The sequence below is a fragment of the Gopherus flavomarginatus genome, chromosome 5, assembly GCF_025201925.1.
Source record: "Gopherus flavomarginatus isolate rGopFla2 chromosome 5, rGopFla2.mat.asm, whole genome shotgun sequence".
Classification (NCBI taxonomy): domain Eukaryota; kingdom Metazoa; phylum Chordata; order Testudines; family Testudinidae; genus Gopherus; species Gopherus flavomarginatus.
In genome coordinates, this window is record NC_066621.1 from 781,599 (window position 1) to 798,282 (window position 16,684).

Sequence of the window (16,684 nt, forward strand, 5' to 3'; positions counted from 1 at the left end):
ACAGCACTGCAACTTAGGAGGTGTACACATCTGCAGGGCATCACCAGCGCTGCAACTCCCTGTTTGCAGCGCTGGCCGTATTCCCGTTTTGTCTCGGGTGTAGAGGATCCAGCGCTGGTGATCCAGCGCTGGTAATCAAGTGTAGACACTTACCAGCGCTTTTCTTGACCTCCGTGGAATAAGCAGGTATCCCAGCATACCTGAGGAAGCCTCTCTGGTAATCAAGCAGGTCTCCTTCCCCGGTTTGCTCTCGCGTTCCCCGAACCCCCGAGCAAGCAGGTCTCCTTCCCTGCGGTTTGCAGGGGGGTTCAGGGAACGCGAGAGCAAACCGCGGCGAAGCTGGTCTCCTTCCCCGGTTTGCTCTCGCGTTCCCCGAACCCCCGTGCAAGCAGGTCTCCTTCCCTGCGGTTTGCAGGGGGGTTCGAGGAACGCGAGAGCAAACCGCGGCGAAGCTGGTCTCCTTCCCCGGTTTGCTCTCGCGTTCCCCGAACCCCCGAGCAAGCAGGTCTCCTTCCCTGCGGTTTGCAGGGGGGTTCGGGAAACGCGAGAGCAAACCGCGGCGAAGCTGGTCTCCTTCCCCGGTTTGCACTTGCGTTCCCCGAACCCCCGAGCAAGCAGGTCTCCTTCCCTGCGGTTTGCAGGGGGGTTCGGGGAACGCGAGAGCAAACCGCGGCGAAGCTGGTCTCCTTCCCCGGTTTGCTCTTGCGTTCCCCGAATCCCCATGCAAGCAGGTCTCCTTCCCTGCGGTTTGCAGGGGGGTTCGGGGAACGCGAGAGCAAACCGCGGCGAAGCTGGTCTCCTTCCCCGGTTTGCTCTCGCGTTCCCCGAACCCCCGAGCAAGCAGGTCTCCTTCCCTGCGGTTTGCAGGGGGGTTCGGGGAACGCGAGAGCAAACCGCGGCGAAGCTGGTCTCCTTCCCCGGTTTGCTCTCGCGTTCCCCGAATCCCCGTGCAAGCAGGTCTCCTTCCCTGCGGTTTGCAGGGGGGTTCGGGAAACGCGAGAGCAAACCGCGGCGAAGCTGGTCTCCTTCCCCGGTTTTGCTCTTGCGTTCCCCGAACCCCCGAGCAAGCAGGTCTCCTTCCCTGCGGTTTGCAGGGGGGTTCGGGGAACGCGAGAGCAAACCGCGGCGAAGCTGGTCTCCTTCCCCGGTTTGCTCTTGCGTTCCCCGAACCCCCGAGCAAGCAGGTCTCCTTCCCTGCGGTTTGCAGGGGGGTTCGGGGAACACGAGAGCAAACCGCGGCGAAGCTGGTCTCCTTCCCCGGTTTGCTCTCGCGTTCCCCGAACCCCCCTTGAAGCCGCCCAACAGCGCTGCAGTGTGGCCACATCTAACACCACTTGCAGCGCTGGTTGCTGTAAGTGTGGCCACTCTGCAGCGCTGGCCCTATACAGCTGTACTAATACAGCTGTAACAACCAGCGCTGCAAAATTGTAGATGTAGACATACCCTAAGTAGGCTGTAGTGAAGCCGTTGGTCAGGTTCCTGAGAAAAGACTATTCTCAGTAAGTGCCCCATCGGAAACGCTTAGGCCAACAATGAACTTGGAGACACCAATCCACATCTGGGCTTTCCCAGGACTGTGGCATGGCTGGTAGGAACTCAGTCATGCATGTACATGTGACTTGCCCAGGAGACTCCAAAACTCCATTTGGTAGCTGAACTTTGCACAGGAGAGAGGAGGGGGTCTCCACCCACAGGAGAAAGCCTATTTAAGCCCGTGAGAGACCCCTCCATTTTGTCTTCAGCTGGCTAAAGAGGGAGCCTTGCCACCCCCAAAGATACCTGAAAGCAACTGGAACAAAGGACAGTAACTACCAGGGGTGTGAGTGATTGCTGGACCCAGGCTAAAAGGAGATTAGTCTGTAAAAGGGAGCGTTCTGGAACTGGTGGGATTATCTGTGTTCAGTTTGATTAGACAGAGATTTGTGTTTTTTATTTTATTTTGCTTGGTGACTGACTTTGTTCTGTCTGTTACTAATTGGAACCACTTAAACCCTACTTTCTGTATTTAATAAAATCACTTTTGACTTATTAATTAACCTGGAGTATGTGTTAATACTCTGGGGGGGAAACAGCTGTGCATCTCTCTCTGTCAGTGTTATAGAGGGTGAACAATTCATGAGTTTACCCTGCATAAGCTTTATACAGGGTAAAACGGCTTTATTTGGGTTTAGACCCCATTGGGAGTTGGGCATCTGAGTGCTAAAGACAAGCACACTTCTGTGAGCTGCTTTCAGGTAAACCTGCAGCTGTCAGGGGACATGGTTCACAGCTAGAGGGTCTGGCTCAAACCAGGCAGGGTGCTGGAGTCCTAAGCTGCCAGGGCAGGAAAGCAGGGTCAGAAGTGGTCTTGGCACATTGAGTGGTAGCTCCCAAGGTGGGGGGGGGGTCTGTGATCCAACCCGTCACAGAGGGGTTCCAGGGCTACTTGAGGGGGAGCGGTTACTGGACCAAGCATAGCCATGATGGCTTATATCTCCCGGATTTGGCCTGAGTGCAGTAGACAGTCTGGAAAATCTGATGGCCAGAATGTTTTCATGGATGTTCTGATCCACCAACACCCAAAAGCAGACAGACACGGCGAGGTATCTCAAAGCTGCTTTATTATAAAAGTGGAAGTTACAAATATTGGGGGTTGTGTAACGAAATCAGGAAGGGATCACCCCACTTGGGGAGCAGGGGATCCCCACAATCCAGCAGTAGTGAATACACGCCAGTCAGAGTCTCTAATGGGGAAGTCCCCTGATTTTCCTGGCGGGGCTCCCCTCAGAGCAGTTTGACCTCAAAGCAGATGCAATTGATGCTCTGGCAGTCGGGGGGCTGGTAGGCACAGGCACAGTCGCAGAGGGGGCAGCAGCGAGGGAAAGGGGGGCAGGTGCTGAGCTCCCAGCCCTGCAGAGAGAGAGAAAAATGGGGCTGTTAACCTGCAGGATGACTCGCTCCACGATATTAAAGAGTGGCTGTTATGTGGCAGGTAGCTGCAGGCTGATGGTAACCAATGGCTTATAGCCCACAGGACTACCCACCACAAGATATTTAATGGGCATGTTAATCTGCAGGACTACGCTCCCAGGTTACTTACTAGAGAGTTGTAAACCCTCACTACCCACCACAGGGACATTTATCTACAGGACTACCTGCCCCAGAATATGTAATGGGGCCAGTACCCCAAAGGGTTTGGGGGTCACCCACCTGGCATCCGGGACAGCAGGTTTCCAGGCAGCGGGTGAGGGAGGGAGGGGCACAGTCGCATGCCTCAGCACAGGCCAGGCAGCAGTGGGAGGGCCCCCCCAGCATTCCCAGCATCCCCTTCTCACACCAGCAACAGTCAGTGCAGAGTCCACGGGCCTGGGGGGAGGGAGGGTGAGAGATAGAAGGGCCAACTCGCCCCCTCCCCACAGCTGACCTGCCCAGTCCTGCTCTGACCCCCTAGGCCCACCTCACCTGTGACCCCCTGAATATCCCCCCCATATCCACCCTGCCTCCTCCTCCACCATATCCCTCCCCACTACAGACCTCTGCCCCCCATCTGTGCCCCCTTACCAGCAGGCAGTGGCGCAGCGCAAGGATGAGGAGCAGGAGGAGCAGGTAGGTGGCCACAGAGATGAAGACAATGGCTGGGAGGGGCAGGAGGAGGAAGCTGGAGGGGCTCGGTGTGGCGGTCTACAACAGGGAGAGAGCAGGTCAGAGAGCCTGGGGGGAGACACAGGGAGGGGGAGGCAGCGGGGGAGGGGAGACTTACAGCCATTCCTGGATTGAGGGAACCACCAGAGAGGTTGGGGTCTCTGCTCGCTCCTAGGGTGCCACATGGATGCCAGATCCCACATCTGAGACAGAAAGATAGACAGATCAGAGCCACCCCAGGAAGGACTCAGCCCCCTTAAGCTGCCCCACTGGAGCTCACCCCCATCCCCAAACCTACTGTCCCCACCAATCCACCCCAACCCCAACCCCTGGGCAGGGAATGACCCAGCGCAGGTCCCAGAGCAGCAGGTTGCTGCCCCCAGCTACATGGTTCACTCTGAAACCTACTGACTACAGTCCAACCCGGGGGCGGGGCTTCAGCACCTGCGAGCGAGGCCCTGCTGGAGGCTGGGCCTCACCCTCATTAACATGCAAACTCTTGTACTGCATGACAGTGCAGTCATCTGCTTAACTGATATTAATAACCCTCATGATTGGTAGAGACCAGCTCCTCATGAATATTCATTGACTGGGGCCCCACCTCCTTCATTAATAGTAACTAATGTATGAGACTGTTTGCCCCGCCCTACCTGACATTCCAAATTGTGCGAATTATTCAAAACACCCGCCCCTTATGATTGACGTCTCATGCATATTGGTTAGGCCACGATCGACTCCGTTAATATCATGAATATTGATGAGCACCAAACCCAGCTCATGAATATTGATGAGTCCCCCGAACACGCCGCTCACCCGCTCGCCGCCGCGACATCCCGCGACACCCCGCCCTCCTCGCGCGCGACCCTCTGTTGCCATAAGCGACGGCGCAGGCAGCCCCGCCCCGCCCCGCCCCGCCGGCGCTACGGGGCCACACGAGGAACTAAAGGGCTCTGAGGCGAGGGCTTCCGGAAGTGACGACACGAGGAGCCGACTTTGCACCGGAAGTAAGTCCTGTAAATGGGAAAGAAAGCACTGCGGGGGCGGGGGGCTGCAGTTACCGGAAATAGCCTCACCCCGCCAGAGGCGAGCACGTGGGAAGGCCTCAGTCCATTGGAAGTGGCCGCAGAGACCCATCACCCCCTTGGGCCTAGGCACGACATCTCACTGGCTGGCTGCTGGTAACCATAGAGACCATAGGGGCGTGGCAATCACCCGCATGTCATGACTGGCCTGACGACGCTGACACCTCCTTTGCTCTGATTGGCCAGTGGCTCCCAGCCAGAGGCATGAGGAAACAACGTGTAATCCTTATTCGCCAATTGGCTGACCGCCCAGCCAATCAGGGATTGCGCTTTCGGCCCTGAGATGAATCCTCTGATCTCCAAATGGATAGAGCCCTCAGCCAATCAGGAACCAAGAGAGCCGGGGGGTGGGGCGGCGGGGGTATATTCTCTGCAGCGAGGGGTCTGGCCGAAAACATCCAGCCAATCAGAGACTGGGGGTGGGGGGGGGTACATTGACTGCTCTCGGATTGGTCAATAGGGCCAACCAATCACAGTGCAGAATTTTCTCCCCCACTATCCAGGCATATCCAGCTTTCCTCAACGCATGGCCGCGGCCTCGTTGGCCGGGCCCCGCCCCAGTACATGGCCCCCCGTTAATTACATCACTGTGACTTAGAAACGTCGGCCACTTCTCATCGCGTCCAGAGCCCTTCGCCCACAGCCAACCAGAATCTCCCTTTCACCCCGTCTTCCTTCCACGCTGCCCAGCAACACGGCCGTTCCGCGGATCCCCATTGGCTCGCCGCCGCAGCCAATCAGAAGGTCCGGCGCGAAGGCGGGCTCACTGGAATGCTCAGAACAGAACGACCGTTAACTGCTCCGCACCCTCGCGCCGGGCCCTTTGCAGCCCGCGCCAAAGGCACATGCGCATTGGAGCTCCGGGCGCGCGCCCTTGCCGCCCGGCGGAGGAGCGCATGCGCACTGCAGGCGGCGGCGCGGGCAGGTGTCCCTTCACACGGGAGAGGGGGTGCGTCACCCGGAGTCGCCTCATTGATTATTCATTAGGGGCGGGCTAATTACATGCACAATTATTCAGCCGAAAGACACTTAATAGCTGGAAGTGGGCGGGGCCTCCTACGTGTAATTAGTATGCACGAATTGATAATATGCAAATTAGGTCATTAGTAGCTTCGGCGTGTATGCAAATACGCTAATTAGCTAGTGTCCCAAATCTACGATGGAGGCACATGCAAATTAGGCAGGGCAGGCGCGTGAGGTAATGAGATGCAGATTTCTGCACCAATTGCCCGCGCCCTGTGTCGTGTATGCAAATACCTGCACAAGGGGAGGGGCAGCGGGGGGCAAAGTCAGGAGCCAATGAGGGGCTGGGTGTTTAACGCATGCAAATATATGCAAATAGGATGGCGAGCAGGGGAGAGAGGAGGGGCAGGAGTAGATCTGGGGGAGGAGGAGCATGGGAGGGGTAGTTGTAGGGGGCAGGGAGAGATGGGGGGAGGAGGAGCATGGGGGTAGTTGTGGGGGGCAGGGAGAGTTGGGGGAGGAGCAGCATGGGGGTAGTTGTGGGGGGCAGGGAGAGTTGGGGGAGGAGGAGCATGGGGAGGTAGTTGTGGGGGGCAGGGAGAGTTGGGGGGAGGAGGAGCATGGGGGGGTAGTTTTGGGGGGCAGGGAGAGTTGGGGGAGGAGGAACATGGGGGGGTAGTTGTGGGGGACAGGGAGAGTTGGGAGGAGGAGCATGGGGGGTAGTTGTGGGGGGCAGGGAGAGTTGGGGGGAGGAGGAGCATGGGGAGGTAGTTGTGGGGGGCAGGGAGAGTTGGGGGGAGGAGGAGCATGGGGGGGTAGTTTTGGGGGGCAGGGAGAGTTGGGGGAGGAGGAACATGGGGGGGTAGTTGTGGGGGACAGGGAGAGTTGGGAGGAGGAGCATGGGGGTTAGTTGGGGGGCAGGGAGAGTTGGGGGGAGGAGCAGCATGGGGAGGTAGTTGTGGGGGCAGGGAGAGTTGGGGGGAGGAGGAGCATAGGGGTAGTTGTGGGGGCAGGGAGAGTTGGGGGGAGGAGCAGCATGGGGGGGTAGTTGTGGGGCAAGGAGAGTTGGGGGAGGAGGAGCATGGGGAGGTAGTTGTGGGGCAGGGAGAGTTGGGGGAGGAGCAGCATGGGGGGTAGTTGTGGAGGGCAGGGAGAGTTGGGGGGAGGAACATAGGGGGTAGTTGTGGGGCAGGGAGAGTTGGGGAGGAGGAGCATGGGGGGGTAGTTGTGGGGGCAGGGAGAGTTGGGGGGAGGAGTAGCATGGGGGGGTAGTTGGGGGCAGGGACAGTTGGGGGGAGGAGGATCATGGGGGGTAGTTGTGGGGGGCAGGGAGAGCTGGGGGAGGAGCAGCATGGGGGGTAGTTGCGGGGGGCAGGGAGAGTTCGGGGGAGGAGCAGCATGGGGGGGTAGTTGTGGGGGGCAGGGAGAGTTGGGGGGAGGAGGAGCATGGGGGGGTAGTTGTGGGGGGCAGGGAGAGTTGGGGGAGGAGCAGCATGGGGGGTAGTTGTGGGGGGCAGGGAGAGTTGGGGGGAGGAGCAGCATGGGGGGTAGTTGGGGGCAGGGAGAGTTGGGGGGAGGAGGAGCATGGGGGGTAGTTGTGGGGGGCAGGGAGAGTTGGGAGGAGGAGCAGCATGGGGGGATAGTTGTGGGGCAGGGAGAGTTGGGGGGAGGAGTGGCATCGGGGAGTAGTTGTGGGGCAGGGAGAGTTGGGGGACGAGCAGCATGGGGGGGTAGTTGTGGGGCAGGGAGAGTTGGGGAGGAGCAGCATGGGGGTTAGTTGTGGGGGGCAGGGGGAGTTGGGGGAGGAGGAGCATGGGAGGGTAGTTGTGGGGGGCAGGGAGAGTTGGGGGGAGGAGCAGCATGCGGTGGTAGTTGTGGGGCAGGGAAAGTTGGGGGAGGAGCAGCATGCGGTGGTAGTTGTGGGGCAGGGAGAGTTGGGGAGGAGCAGCATGGGAGGTAGTTGTGGGGGGCAGGGAGAGTTGGGGGAGGAGGAGCATGGGGGGTAGTTGTGGGGCAGGGAGAGTTGGGGGGAGGAGCAGCATGGGGGTAGTTGTGGGGGGCAGGGAGAGTTGGGGGAGGAGTAGCATGGGGGAGTAGTTGTGGGGCAGGGAGAGTTGGGGGAGGAGCAGCATGGGGGGGTAGTTGTGGGGCAGGGAGAGTTGGGGAGGAGCAGTATGGGGGTTAGTTGTGGGGGGCAGGGGGAGTTGGGGGAGGAGGAGCATGGGAGGGTAGTTGGGGGCAGGGAGAGTTGGGGGAGGAGGAGCATGGGGGGTAGCTGTGGGGGGCAGGGAGAGTTGGGCGGAGGAGGAGCATGGGGGGTAGTTGTGGGGGGCTGGGAGAGTTGGAGGGAGGAGCAGCATGGGGGGTAGTTGTGGGGGGCAGGGAGAGTTGGGAGGAGGAGCATGGGGGTAGTTGTGGGGGCAGGGAGAGTTGGGGGGAAGAGGAGCATGGGGGGTAGTTGTGGGGGGCAGGGAGAGTTGGGGGGAGGAGCAGCATGGGGGGGTAGTTGTGGGGGACAGGGAGAGTTGGGGGGTGGAGCAGCATGGGGGGGTAGTTGTGGGGAGCAGGGAGAGTTGGGGGAGGAGCAGCATAGGGGGTAGTTGTGAGGGCAGGGAGAGTTGGGGGGAGGAGGAGCATGGGGGGTAGTAGCAGCATGGGGGGTAGTTGTGGGGGGCAGGGAGAGTTGGGGGGGAGGAACATGGGGGTAGTTGTGGGGGGCAGGGAGATTTGGGGGGGAGGAGGAGCATGGGAGGTAGTTGTGGGGGGCAGGGAGAGTTGGGGGGAGGAGCAGCATGGGGGTAGTTGTGGGGGGCAGGGAGAGTTGGGGGGAACATGGGGGTAGTTGTGGGGGGCAGGGAGAGTTGGGGGGAGGAGCAGCATGCGGTGGTAGTTGTGGGGCAGGGAAAGTTGGGGGAGGAGCAGCATGCGGTGGTAGTTGTGGGGCAGGGAGAGCTGGGGAGGAGCAGCATGGGAGGTAGTTGTGGGGGGCAGGGAGAGTTGGGGGAGGAGGAGCATGGGGGGTAGTTGTGGGGCAGGGAGAGTTGGGGGGAGGAGCAGCATGGGGGTAGTTGTGGGGGGCAGGGAGAGTTGGGGGGAGGAGCAGCATGGGGGAGTAGTTGTGGGGCAGGGAGAGTTGGGGGAGGAGCAGCATGGGGGGGTAGTTGTGGGGCAGGGAGAGTTGGGGAGGAGCAGTATGGGGGTTAGTTGTGGGGGGCAGGGGGAGTTGGGGGAGGAGGAGCATGGGAGGGTAGTTGGGGGCAGGGAGAGTTGGGGGAGGAGGAGCATGGGGGGTAGTTGTGGGGGGCAGGGAGAGTTGGGTGGAGGAGGAGCATGGGGGGTAGTTGTGGGGGGCTGGGAGAGTTGGAGGGAGGAGCAGCATGGGGGTAGTTGTGGGGGGCAGGGAGAGTTGGGAGGAGGAGCATGGGGGTAGTTGTGGGGGGCAGGGAGAGTTGGGGGGAAGAGGAGCATGGGGGGTAGTTGTGGGGGGCAGGGAGAGTTGGGGGGAGGAGCAGCATGGGGGGGTAGTTGTGGGGGACAGGGAGAGTTGGGGGGTGGAGCAGCATGGGGGGGTAGTTGTGGGGAGCAGGGAGAGTTGGGGGAGGAGCAGCATAGGGGGTAGTTGTGAGGGCAGGGAGAGTTGGGGGGAGGAGGAGCATGGGGGGTAGTAGCAGCATGGGGGGTAGTTGTGGGGGGCAGGGAGAGTTGGGGGGGAGGAACATGGGGGTAGTTGTGGGGGGCAGGGAGATTTGGGGGGGAGGAGGAGCATGGGAGGTAGTTGTGGGGGGCAGGGAGAGTTGGGGGGAGGAGCAGCATGGGGGGTAGTTGTGGGGGGCAGGGAGAGTTGGGGGGAACATGGGGGTAGTTGTGGGGGGCAGGGAGAGTTGGGGGGAGGAGGAGCATGGGGGGTAGTTGTGGGGCAGGTAGAGTTGGGGGGAGGAGTAGCATGGGGGTAGTTGTGGGGGGCAGGGAGAGTGGGGGGGAGGAGGAGCATGGGGGGTAGTTGTGGGGCAGGGAGAGTTGGGGGAGGAGGAGCATGGGGGGGTAGTTGGGGGGAGGAGGAGCATGAGGAGGTAGTTGTAGGGGGCAGGGAGAGTTGGGGGAGGAGGAGCATGGGGGGTAGTTGGGGGGAGGAGGAGCATGGGTAGGTAGTTCTAGGGGGCAGGGAGAAGTGTGGGGAGGAGGAGCATGGGGGGTAGTTGTGGGGGGCAGGGAGAGTGGGGGGGAGGAGCATGGGGGGTAGTTGTGGGGCAGGGAGAGTTGCGGGAAGCAGCATGGGGGGTAGTTGTGGGGGACAGGGAGAGTTGGGGGGAGGAGCAGCATGAGGGGTAGTTGTGGGGAGCAGGAAGAGTTGGGGGGGAGGAGCAGCATGGGGGGTAGTTGTGGGGGGCAGGGAGAGTGGGGGGGGAGGAACAGCATGGGAGGTAGTTGTGGGGGGCAGGGAGAGTGGGGGGGAGGAGGAGCATGGGAGGTAGTTGTAGGGGGCAGGGAGAGTTGGAGGGGAGGAGCAGCATGGGGGTACTTGTGGGGCAGGGAGAGTTGGGGGGCAGGAGCAGCATGGGGGTAGTTGTGGGGCAGGGAGAGTTGGGGGGGAGGAGGAGCATGGGGGGTAGTTGTGGGGCAGGGAGAGGTGTGGGGAGGAGCAGCATGGGGGTAGTTGTGGAGGGCAGGGAGAGTGGGGGGAGGAGCAGCATGGGGGGTAGTTGTGGGGGGCAGGGAGAGTTGGGAGGAGGAGCAGCATGGGGGGTAGTTGTAGGGGGCAGGGAGAGGTGTGGGGAGGAGCAGCATGGGGGTAGTTGTGGGGCAGGGAGAGTTGGGGGGAGGAGCAGCATGGGGGTACTTGTGGGGCAGGGAGAGTTGGGGGGCAGGAGCAGCATGGGGGGGTAGTTGTGGGGCAGGGAGAGTTGGGGAGGAGGAGCAGCATGTGGGTAGTTGTGGGGTAGGGAGAGTGGGGGGGGAGCAGCATGGGGGGTAGTTGTGGGGCAGGGACAGTTGGGAGGAGCAGGATGGGGGTAGTTGTGGGGCAGGGAGAGTTGGGGGGGAGGAGCAGCATGGGGGTACTTGTGGGGCAGGGAGAGTTGGGGAGGAGGAGCAGCATGGGGGTAGTTGTGGGGTAGGGAGAGTGGGGGGGGAGCAGCATGGGGGGTAGTTGTAGGGGGCAGGGAGAGTTGGGGGGAGGAGCAGCATGGGGGGGTAGTTGTGTGGCAGGGAGAGTTGGGGGGGAGGAGCAGCATGGGGGTAGTTGTGGGGCAGAGAGAGTTGGGGGGAGGAGGAGCATGGGGGGGTAGTTGTGGGGCAGGGAGAGTTGGGGGGAGGAGGAGCATGGGGGTAGTTGTAGGGCAGGGAGAGTGGGGGGAGGAGCAGCATGGGGGGGTAGTTGTGGGGCAGGGAGAGTGGGGGGAGGAGCAGCATGGGGGGTAGTTGTAGGGGGCAGGGAGAGTTGGGGGGAGGAGCAGCATGGGGGGTAGTTGTGGGGGGCAGGGAGAGTTGGGGGAGGAGGAGCATGGGGGTAGTTGTGGGGGGCAGGGAGAGTTGGGGGAGGAGGATTATGGGGGGTAGTTGTGGGGGGCAGGGAGAGTTGGGGGAGGAGGAGCATGGGGGGTAGTTGTGGGGGGCAGGGAGAGTTGGGGGAGGAGCAGCATGGGGGGTAGTTGTGGGGCAGGGAGGGGTGTGGGGAGGAGCAGCATGGGGGGTAGTTGTGGGGCAGGGAGAGGTGTGGGGAGGAGCAGCATGGGGGGTAGTTGTGGGGCAGGGAGAGTTGGGGGGAGCAGCATGGGGGTAGTTGTGGGGCAGGGAGAGTGGGGGGAGGAGGCGGGGTAGCTGTGGGGCAGGGAGAGTTGTGGGGAGCAGCATGGGGGGTAGTTGTGGGGCAGGGACAGTTGGGAGGAGCAGCATGGGGGTAGTTGTGGGGTAGGGAGAGTGGGGGGGGCAGCATAGGGGGGTAGTTGTAGGGGGCAGGGAGAGTTGGGGGGAGGAGCAGCATGGGGGGGTAGTTGTGTGGCAGGGAGAGTTGGGGGGGAGGAGCAGCATGGGGGTAGTTGTGGGGCAGAGAGAGTTGGGGGGAGGAGGAGCATGGGGGGGTAGTTGTGGGGCAGGGAGAGTTGGGGGGAGGAGGAGCATGGGGGTAGTTGTAGGGCAGGGAGAGTGGGGGGAGGAGCAGCATGGGGGGGTAGTTGTGGGGCAGGGAGAGTTGGGGGGAGGAGCAGCATGGGGGTAGTTGTGGGGCAGGGAGAGTGGGGGGAGGAGCAGCATGGGGGGTAGTTGTAGGGGGCAGGGAGAGTTGGGGGGAGGAGCAGCATGGGGGGTAGTTGTGGGGGGCAGGGAGAGTTGGGGGAGGAGGAGCATGGGGGTAGTTGTGGGGGGCAGGGAGAGTTGGGGGAGGAGGATTATGGGGGGTAGTTGTGGGGGGCAGGGAGAGTTGGGGGAGGAGGAGCATGGGGGGTAGTTGTGGGGGGCAGGGAGAGTTGGGGGAGGAGCAGCATGGGGGGTAGTTGTGGGGCAGGGAGGGGTGTGGGGAGGAGCAGCATGGGGGGTAGTTGTGGGGCAGGGAGAGGTGTGGGGAGGAGCAGCATGGGGGGTAGTTGTGGGGCAGGGAGAGTTGGGGGGAGCAGCATGGGGTAGTTGTGGGGCAGGGAGAGTGGGGGGGAGCAGCATGGGGGTAGTTGTGGGGCAGGGAGAGTGGGGGGAGGAGGCGGGGTAGCTGTGGGGCAGGGAGAGTGGGGGGAGGAGGCGGGGTAGCTGTGGGGCAGGGAGAGTTGTGGGGAGCAGCATGGGGGTAGTTGTGGGGCAGGGAGAGTGGGGGGAGGAGGCGGGGTAGCTGTGGGGCAGGGAGAGTTGGGGGGAGCAGCATGGGGGTAGTTGTGGGGCAGGGAGAGTGGGGGGAGGAGGCGGGGTAGTTGTGGGGCAGGGAGAGTGGGGGGGAGCAGCATGGGGGTAGTTGTGGGGCAGGGAGAGTGGGGGGAGGAGGCGGGGTAGCTGTGGGGCAGGGAGAGTTCGGGGGAGCAGCATGGGGGTAGTTGTGGGGCAGGGAGAGTGGGGGGAGGAGGCGGGGTAGCTGTGGGGCAGGGAGAGTTGGGGGAGGAGCAGCATGGGGGGTAGTTGTGGGGCAGGGAGAGTTGGGGGGAGGAGCAGCATGGGGGTAGTTGTGGGGCAGGGAGAGTGGGGGGGAGCAGCATGGGGGTAGTTGTGGGGCAGGGAGAGTGGGGGGAGGAGGCGGGGTAGCTGTGGGGCAGGGAGAGTGGGGGGAGGAGGCGGGGTAGCTGTGGGGCAGGGAGAGTTGTGGGGAGCAGCATGGGGGTAGTTGTGGGGCAGGGAGAGTGGGGGGAGGAGGCGGGGTAGCTGTGGGGCAGGGAGAGTTGGGGGGAGCAGCATGGGGGTAGTTGTGGGGCAGGGAGAGTGGGGGGAGGAGGCGGGGTAGTTGTGGGGCAGGGAGAGTGGGGGGAGGAGGCGGGGTAGCTGTGGGGCAGGGAGAGTTGGGGGGAGCAGCATGGGGGTAGTTGTGGGGCAGGGAGAGTGGGGGGAGGAGGCAGGGTAGCTGTGGGGCAGGGAGAGTTGGGGGGAGCAGCATGGGGGTAGTTGTGGGGCAGGGAGAGTGGGGGGAGGAGGCGGGGTAGCTGTGGGGCAGGGAGAGTGGGGGGGAGCAGCATGGGGGTAGTTGTGGGGCAGGGAGAGTGGCGGGAGGAGGCGGGGTAGCTGTGGGGCAGGGAGAGTGGGGGGGAGCAGCATGGGGGTAGTTGTGGGGCAGGGAGAGTGGGGGGAGGAGGCGGGGTAGCTGTGGGGCAGGGAGAGTTCGGGGGAGCAGCATGGGGGTAGTTGTGGGGCAGGGAGAGTGGGGGGAGGAGGCGGGGTAGCTGTGGGGCAGGGAGAGTTGGGGGAGGAGCAGCATGGGGGGTAGTTGTGGGGCAGGGAGAGTTGGGGGGCAGGAGCAGCATGGGGGTAGTTGTGGGGCAGGGAGAGTGGGGGGGAGCAGCATGGGGGTAGTTGTGGGGCAGGGAGAGTGGGGGGAGGAGGCGGGGTAGCTGTGGGGCAGGGAGAGTGGGGGGAGGAGGCGGGGTAGCTGTGGGGCAGGGAGAGTTGTGGGGAGCAGCATGGGGGTAGTTGTGGGGCAGGGAGAGTTGGGGGGAGCAGCATGGGGGTAGTTGTGGGGCAGGGAGAGTGGGGGGGAGCAGCATGGGGGTAGTTGTGGGGCAGGGAGAGTGGGGGGAGGAGGCGGGGTAGCTGTGGGGCAGGGAGAGTTGGGGGGAGCAGCATGGGGGTAGTTGTGGGGCAGGGAGAGTGGGGGGAGGAGGCGGGGTAGTTGTGGGGCAGGGAGAGTGGGGGGGAGCAGCATGGGGGTAGTTGTGGGGCAGGGAGAGTGGGGGGAGGAGGCGGGGTAGCTGTGGGGCAGGGAGAGTGGGGGGAGGAGGCGGGGTAGCTGTGGGGCAGGGAGAGTTGTGGGGAGCAGCATGGGGGTAGTTGTGGGGCAGGGAGGAGTGGGGGGAGGAGGCGGGGTAGCTGTGGGGCAGGGAGAGTTGGGGGGAGCAGCATGGGGTAGTTGTGGGGCAGGGAGAGTGGGGGGAGGAGGCGGGGTAGTTGTGGGGCAGGAGAGTGGGGGGGAGCAGCATGGGGGTAGTTGTGGGGCAGGGAGAGTGGGGGGAGGAGGCGGGGTAGCTGTGGGGCAGGGAGAGTTCGGGGGAGCAGCATGGGGGTAGTTGTGGGGCAGGGAGAGTGGGGGGAGGAGGCGGGGTAGCTGTGGGGCAGGGAGAGTTGGGGGAGGAGCAGCATGGGGGGGTAGTTGTGGGGCAGGGAGAGTTGGGGGGCAGGAGCAGCATGGGGGTAGTTGTGGGGCAGGGAGAGTGGGGGGGAGCAGCATGGGGGTAGTTGTGGGGCAGGGAGAGTGGGGGGGGGGAGGCGGGGTAGCTGTGGGGCAGGGAGAGTGGGGGGAGGAGGCGGGGTAGCTGTGGGGCAGGGAGAGTTGTGGGGAGCAGCATGGGGGTAGTTGTGGGGCAGGGAGAGTGGGGGGAGGAGGCGGGGTAGCTGTGGGGCAGGGAGAGTTGGGGGGAGCAGCATGGGGGTAGTTGTGGGGCAGGGAGAGTGGGGGGAGGAGGCGGGGTAGTTGTGGGGCAGGGAGAGTGGGGGGAGGAGGCGGGGTAGCTGTGGGGCAGGGAGAGTTGGGGGAGCAGCATGGGGGTAGTTGTGGGGCAGGGAGAGTGGGGGGAGGAGGCGGGGTAGTTGTGGGGCAGGGAGAGTGGGGGGAGGAGGCAGGGTAGCTGTGGGGCAGGGAGAGTTGGGGGGAGCAGCATGGGGGTAGTTGTGGGGCAGGGAGAGTGGGGGGAGGAGGCGGGGTAGCTGTGGGGCAGGGAGAGTGGGGGGGAGCAGCATGGGGGGTAGTTGTGGGGCAGGGAGAGTGGCGGGAGGAGGCGGGGTAGCTGTGGGGCAGGGAGAGTGGGGGGGGAGCAGCATGGGGGTAGTTGTGGGGCAGGGAGAGTGGGGGGGAGGAGGCGGGGTAGCTGTGGGGCAGGGAGAGTTGGGGGGGAGCAGCATGGGGGTAGTTGTGGGGCAGGGAGAGTGGGGGGAGGAGGCGGGGTAGCTGTGGGGCAGGGAGAGTTGGGGGAGGAGCAGCATGGGGGGTAGTTGTGGGGCAGGGAGAGTTGGGGGGCAGGAGCAGCATGGGGGTAGTTGTGGGGCAGGGAGAGTGGGGGGGAGCAGCATGGGGGTAGTTGGGGGCAAGGGAGAGTGGGGGCGAGGAGGCGGGGTAGCTGTGGGGCAGGGAGAGTGGGGGGAGGAGGGCGGGTAGCTGTGGGCAGGGAGAGTTGTGGGAGCAGCCATGGGGGTAGTTGTGGGGCAGGGAGAGTTGGGGGGAGCAGCATGGGGGGTAGTTGTGGGGCAGGGAGAGTGGGGGGGAGCAGCATGGGGGTAGTTGTGGGGCAGGGAGAGTGGGGGGAGGAGGCGGGGTAGCTGTGGGGCAGGGAGAGTTCGGGGGAGCAGCATGGGGGTAGTTGTGGGGCAGGGAGAGTGGGGGAGGAGGCGGGGTAGCTGTGGGGCAGGGAGAGTTGGGGGAGGAGCAGCATGGGGGGTAGTTGTGGGGCAGGGAGAGTTGGGGGGCAGGAGCAGCATGGGGGTAGTTGTGGGGCAGGGAGAGTGGGGGGGAGCAGCATGGGGGTAGTTGTGGGGCAGGGAGAGTGGGGGGAGGAGGGGGGTAGCTGTGGGGCAGGGAGAGTGGGGGGAGGAGGCGGGGTAGCTGTGGGGCAGGGAGAGTTGTGGGGAGCAGCATGGGGGTAGTTGTGGGGCAGGGAGAGTGGGGGGAGGAGGCGGGGTAGCTGTGGGGCAGGGAGAGTTGGGGGGAGCAGCATGGGGGTAGTTGTGGGGCAGGGGAGAGTGGGGGGAGGAGGCGGGGTAGTTGTGGGGCAGGGAGAGTGGGGGGAGGAGGCGGGGTAGCTGTGGGGCAGGGAGAGTTGGGGGGAGCAGCATGGGGGTAGTTGTGGGGCAGGGAGAGTGGGGGGAGGAGGCGGGGTAGTTGTGGGGCAGGGAGAGTGGGGGGAGGAGGCAGGGTAGCTGTGGGGCAGGGAGAGTTGGGGGGAGCAGCATGGGGGTAGTTGTGGGGCAGGGAGAGTGGGGGGAGGAGGCGGGGTAGCTGTGGGGCAGGGAGAGTGGGGGGGAGCAGCATGGGGGTAGTTGTGGGGCAGGGAGAGTGGGGGAGGAGGAGGCGGGGTAGCTGTGGGGCAGGGAGAGTGGGGGGGAGCAGCATGGGGGTAGTTGTGGGGCAGGGAGGGGTGTGGGGAGGAGGCGGGGTAGCTGTGGGGCAGGGAGAGTTGGGGGGAGCAGCATGGGGGTAGTTGTGGGGCAGGGAGAGTTGTGGGGAGCAGCATGGGGGTAGTTGTGGGGCAGGGAGAGTGGGGGGTGGAGGCGGGGTAGCTGTGGGGCAGGGAGAGTTGGGGGGAGCAGCATGGGGGTAGTTGTGGGGCAGGGAGAGTGGGGGGGAGGAGGCGGGGTAGCTGTGGGGCAGGGAGAGTTGGGGGGAGCAGCATGGGGGTAGTTGTGGG

At 63.7% G+C, this 16,684-nt stretch overlaps 2 protein-coding genes across 4 annotated transcripts in view; one reads left to right on the top strand and one right to left on the bottom strand.

The window, feature by feature from the left end:
• Positions 1–2,583: 2,583 nt before the first annotated feature.
• LOC127050853 (uncharacterized) lies at positions 2,584–5,548 on the bottom strand. Of its 2 annotated transcripts, none has more exons than XM_050952441.1 (5): positions 4,834–5,548; positions 3,740–3,824; positions 3,541–3,660; positions 3,190–3,345; positions 2,584–2,889 (listed from the first exon to the last, which is right to left on the bottom strand). In XM_050952441.1, the coding sequence occupies exons 1-5, from the start codon at positions 4,842–4,844 to the stop codon at positions 2,764–2,766; spliced, it is 498 nt and encodes a 165-aa protein (XP_050808398.1). In that variant the 5' UTR covers positions 4,845–5,548; the 3' UTR covers positions 2,584–2,763. The 2 variants fall into 2 exon arrangements, with proteins under 2 accessions (XP_050808398.1, XP_050808399.1); XM_050952442.1 differs by having other exon boundaries at positions 5,369–5,547.
• The window catches only part of TLCD3B (TLC domain containing 3B), a 41,121-nt gene continuing 28,971 nt past the window's right edge, over positions 4,535–16,684 (top strand). The window contains exon 1 of one of the 2 annotated variants that reach the window (XM_050952403.1): positions 4,535–4,625. The gene's annotated coding sequence lies outside the window, so the exon portion shown is untranslated. Of the gene's footprint in view, positions 4,626–5,651; positions 5,902–16,684 lie in introns of those variants that run through there. The other variant, XM_050952404.1, reaches the window with a different exon arrangement.

Bases quoted from the DNA above. Each gene is read 5' to 3' on its own strand.
- LOC127050853 (XM_050952441.1), bottom strand. The intron at 3,346-3,540 runs GTAAGGGGGCAC...CCCTCCCCCCAG, and splicing joins CGCTGCGCCACTGCCTGCTG to GCCCGTGGACTCTGCACTGA. The intron at 2,890-3,189 runs GTGGGTGACCCC...CTCTCTCTGCAG, and splicing joins CCTGCTGTCCCGGATGCCAG to GGCTGGGAGCTCAGCACCTG.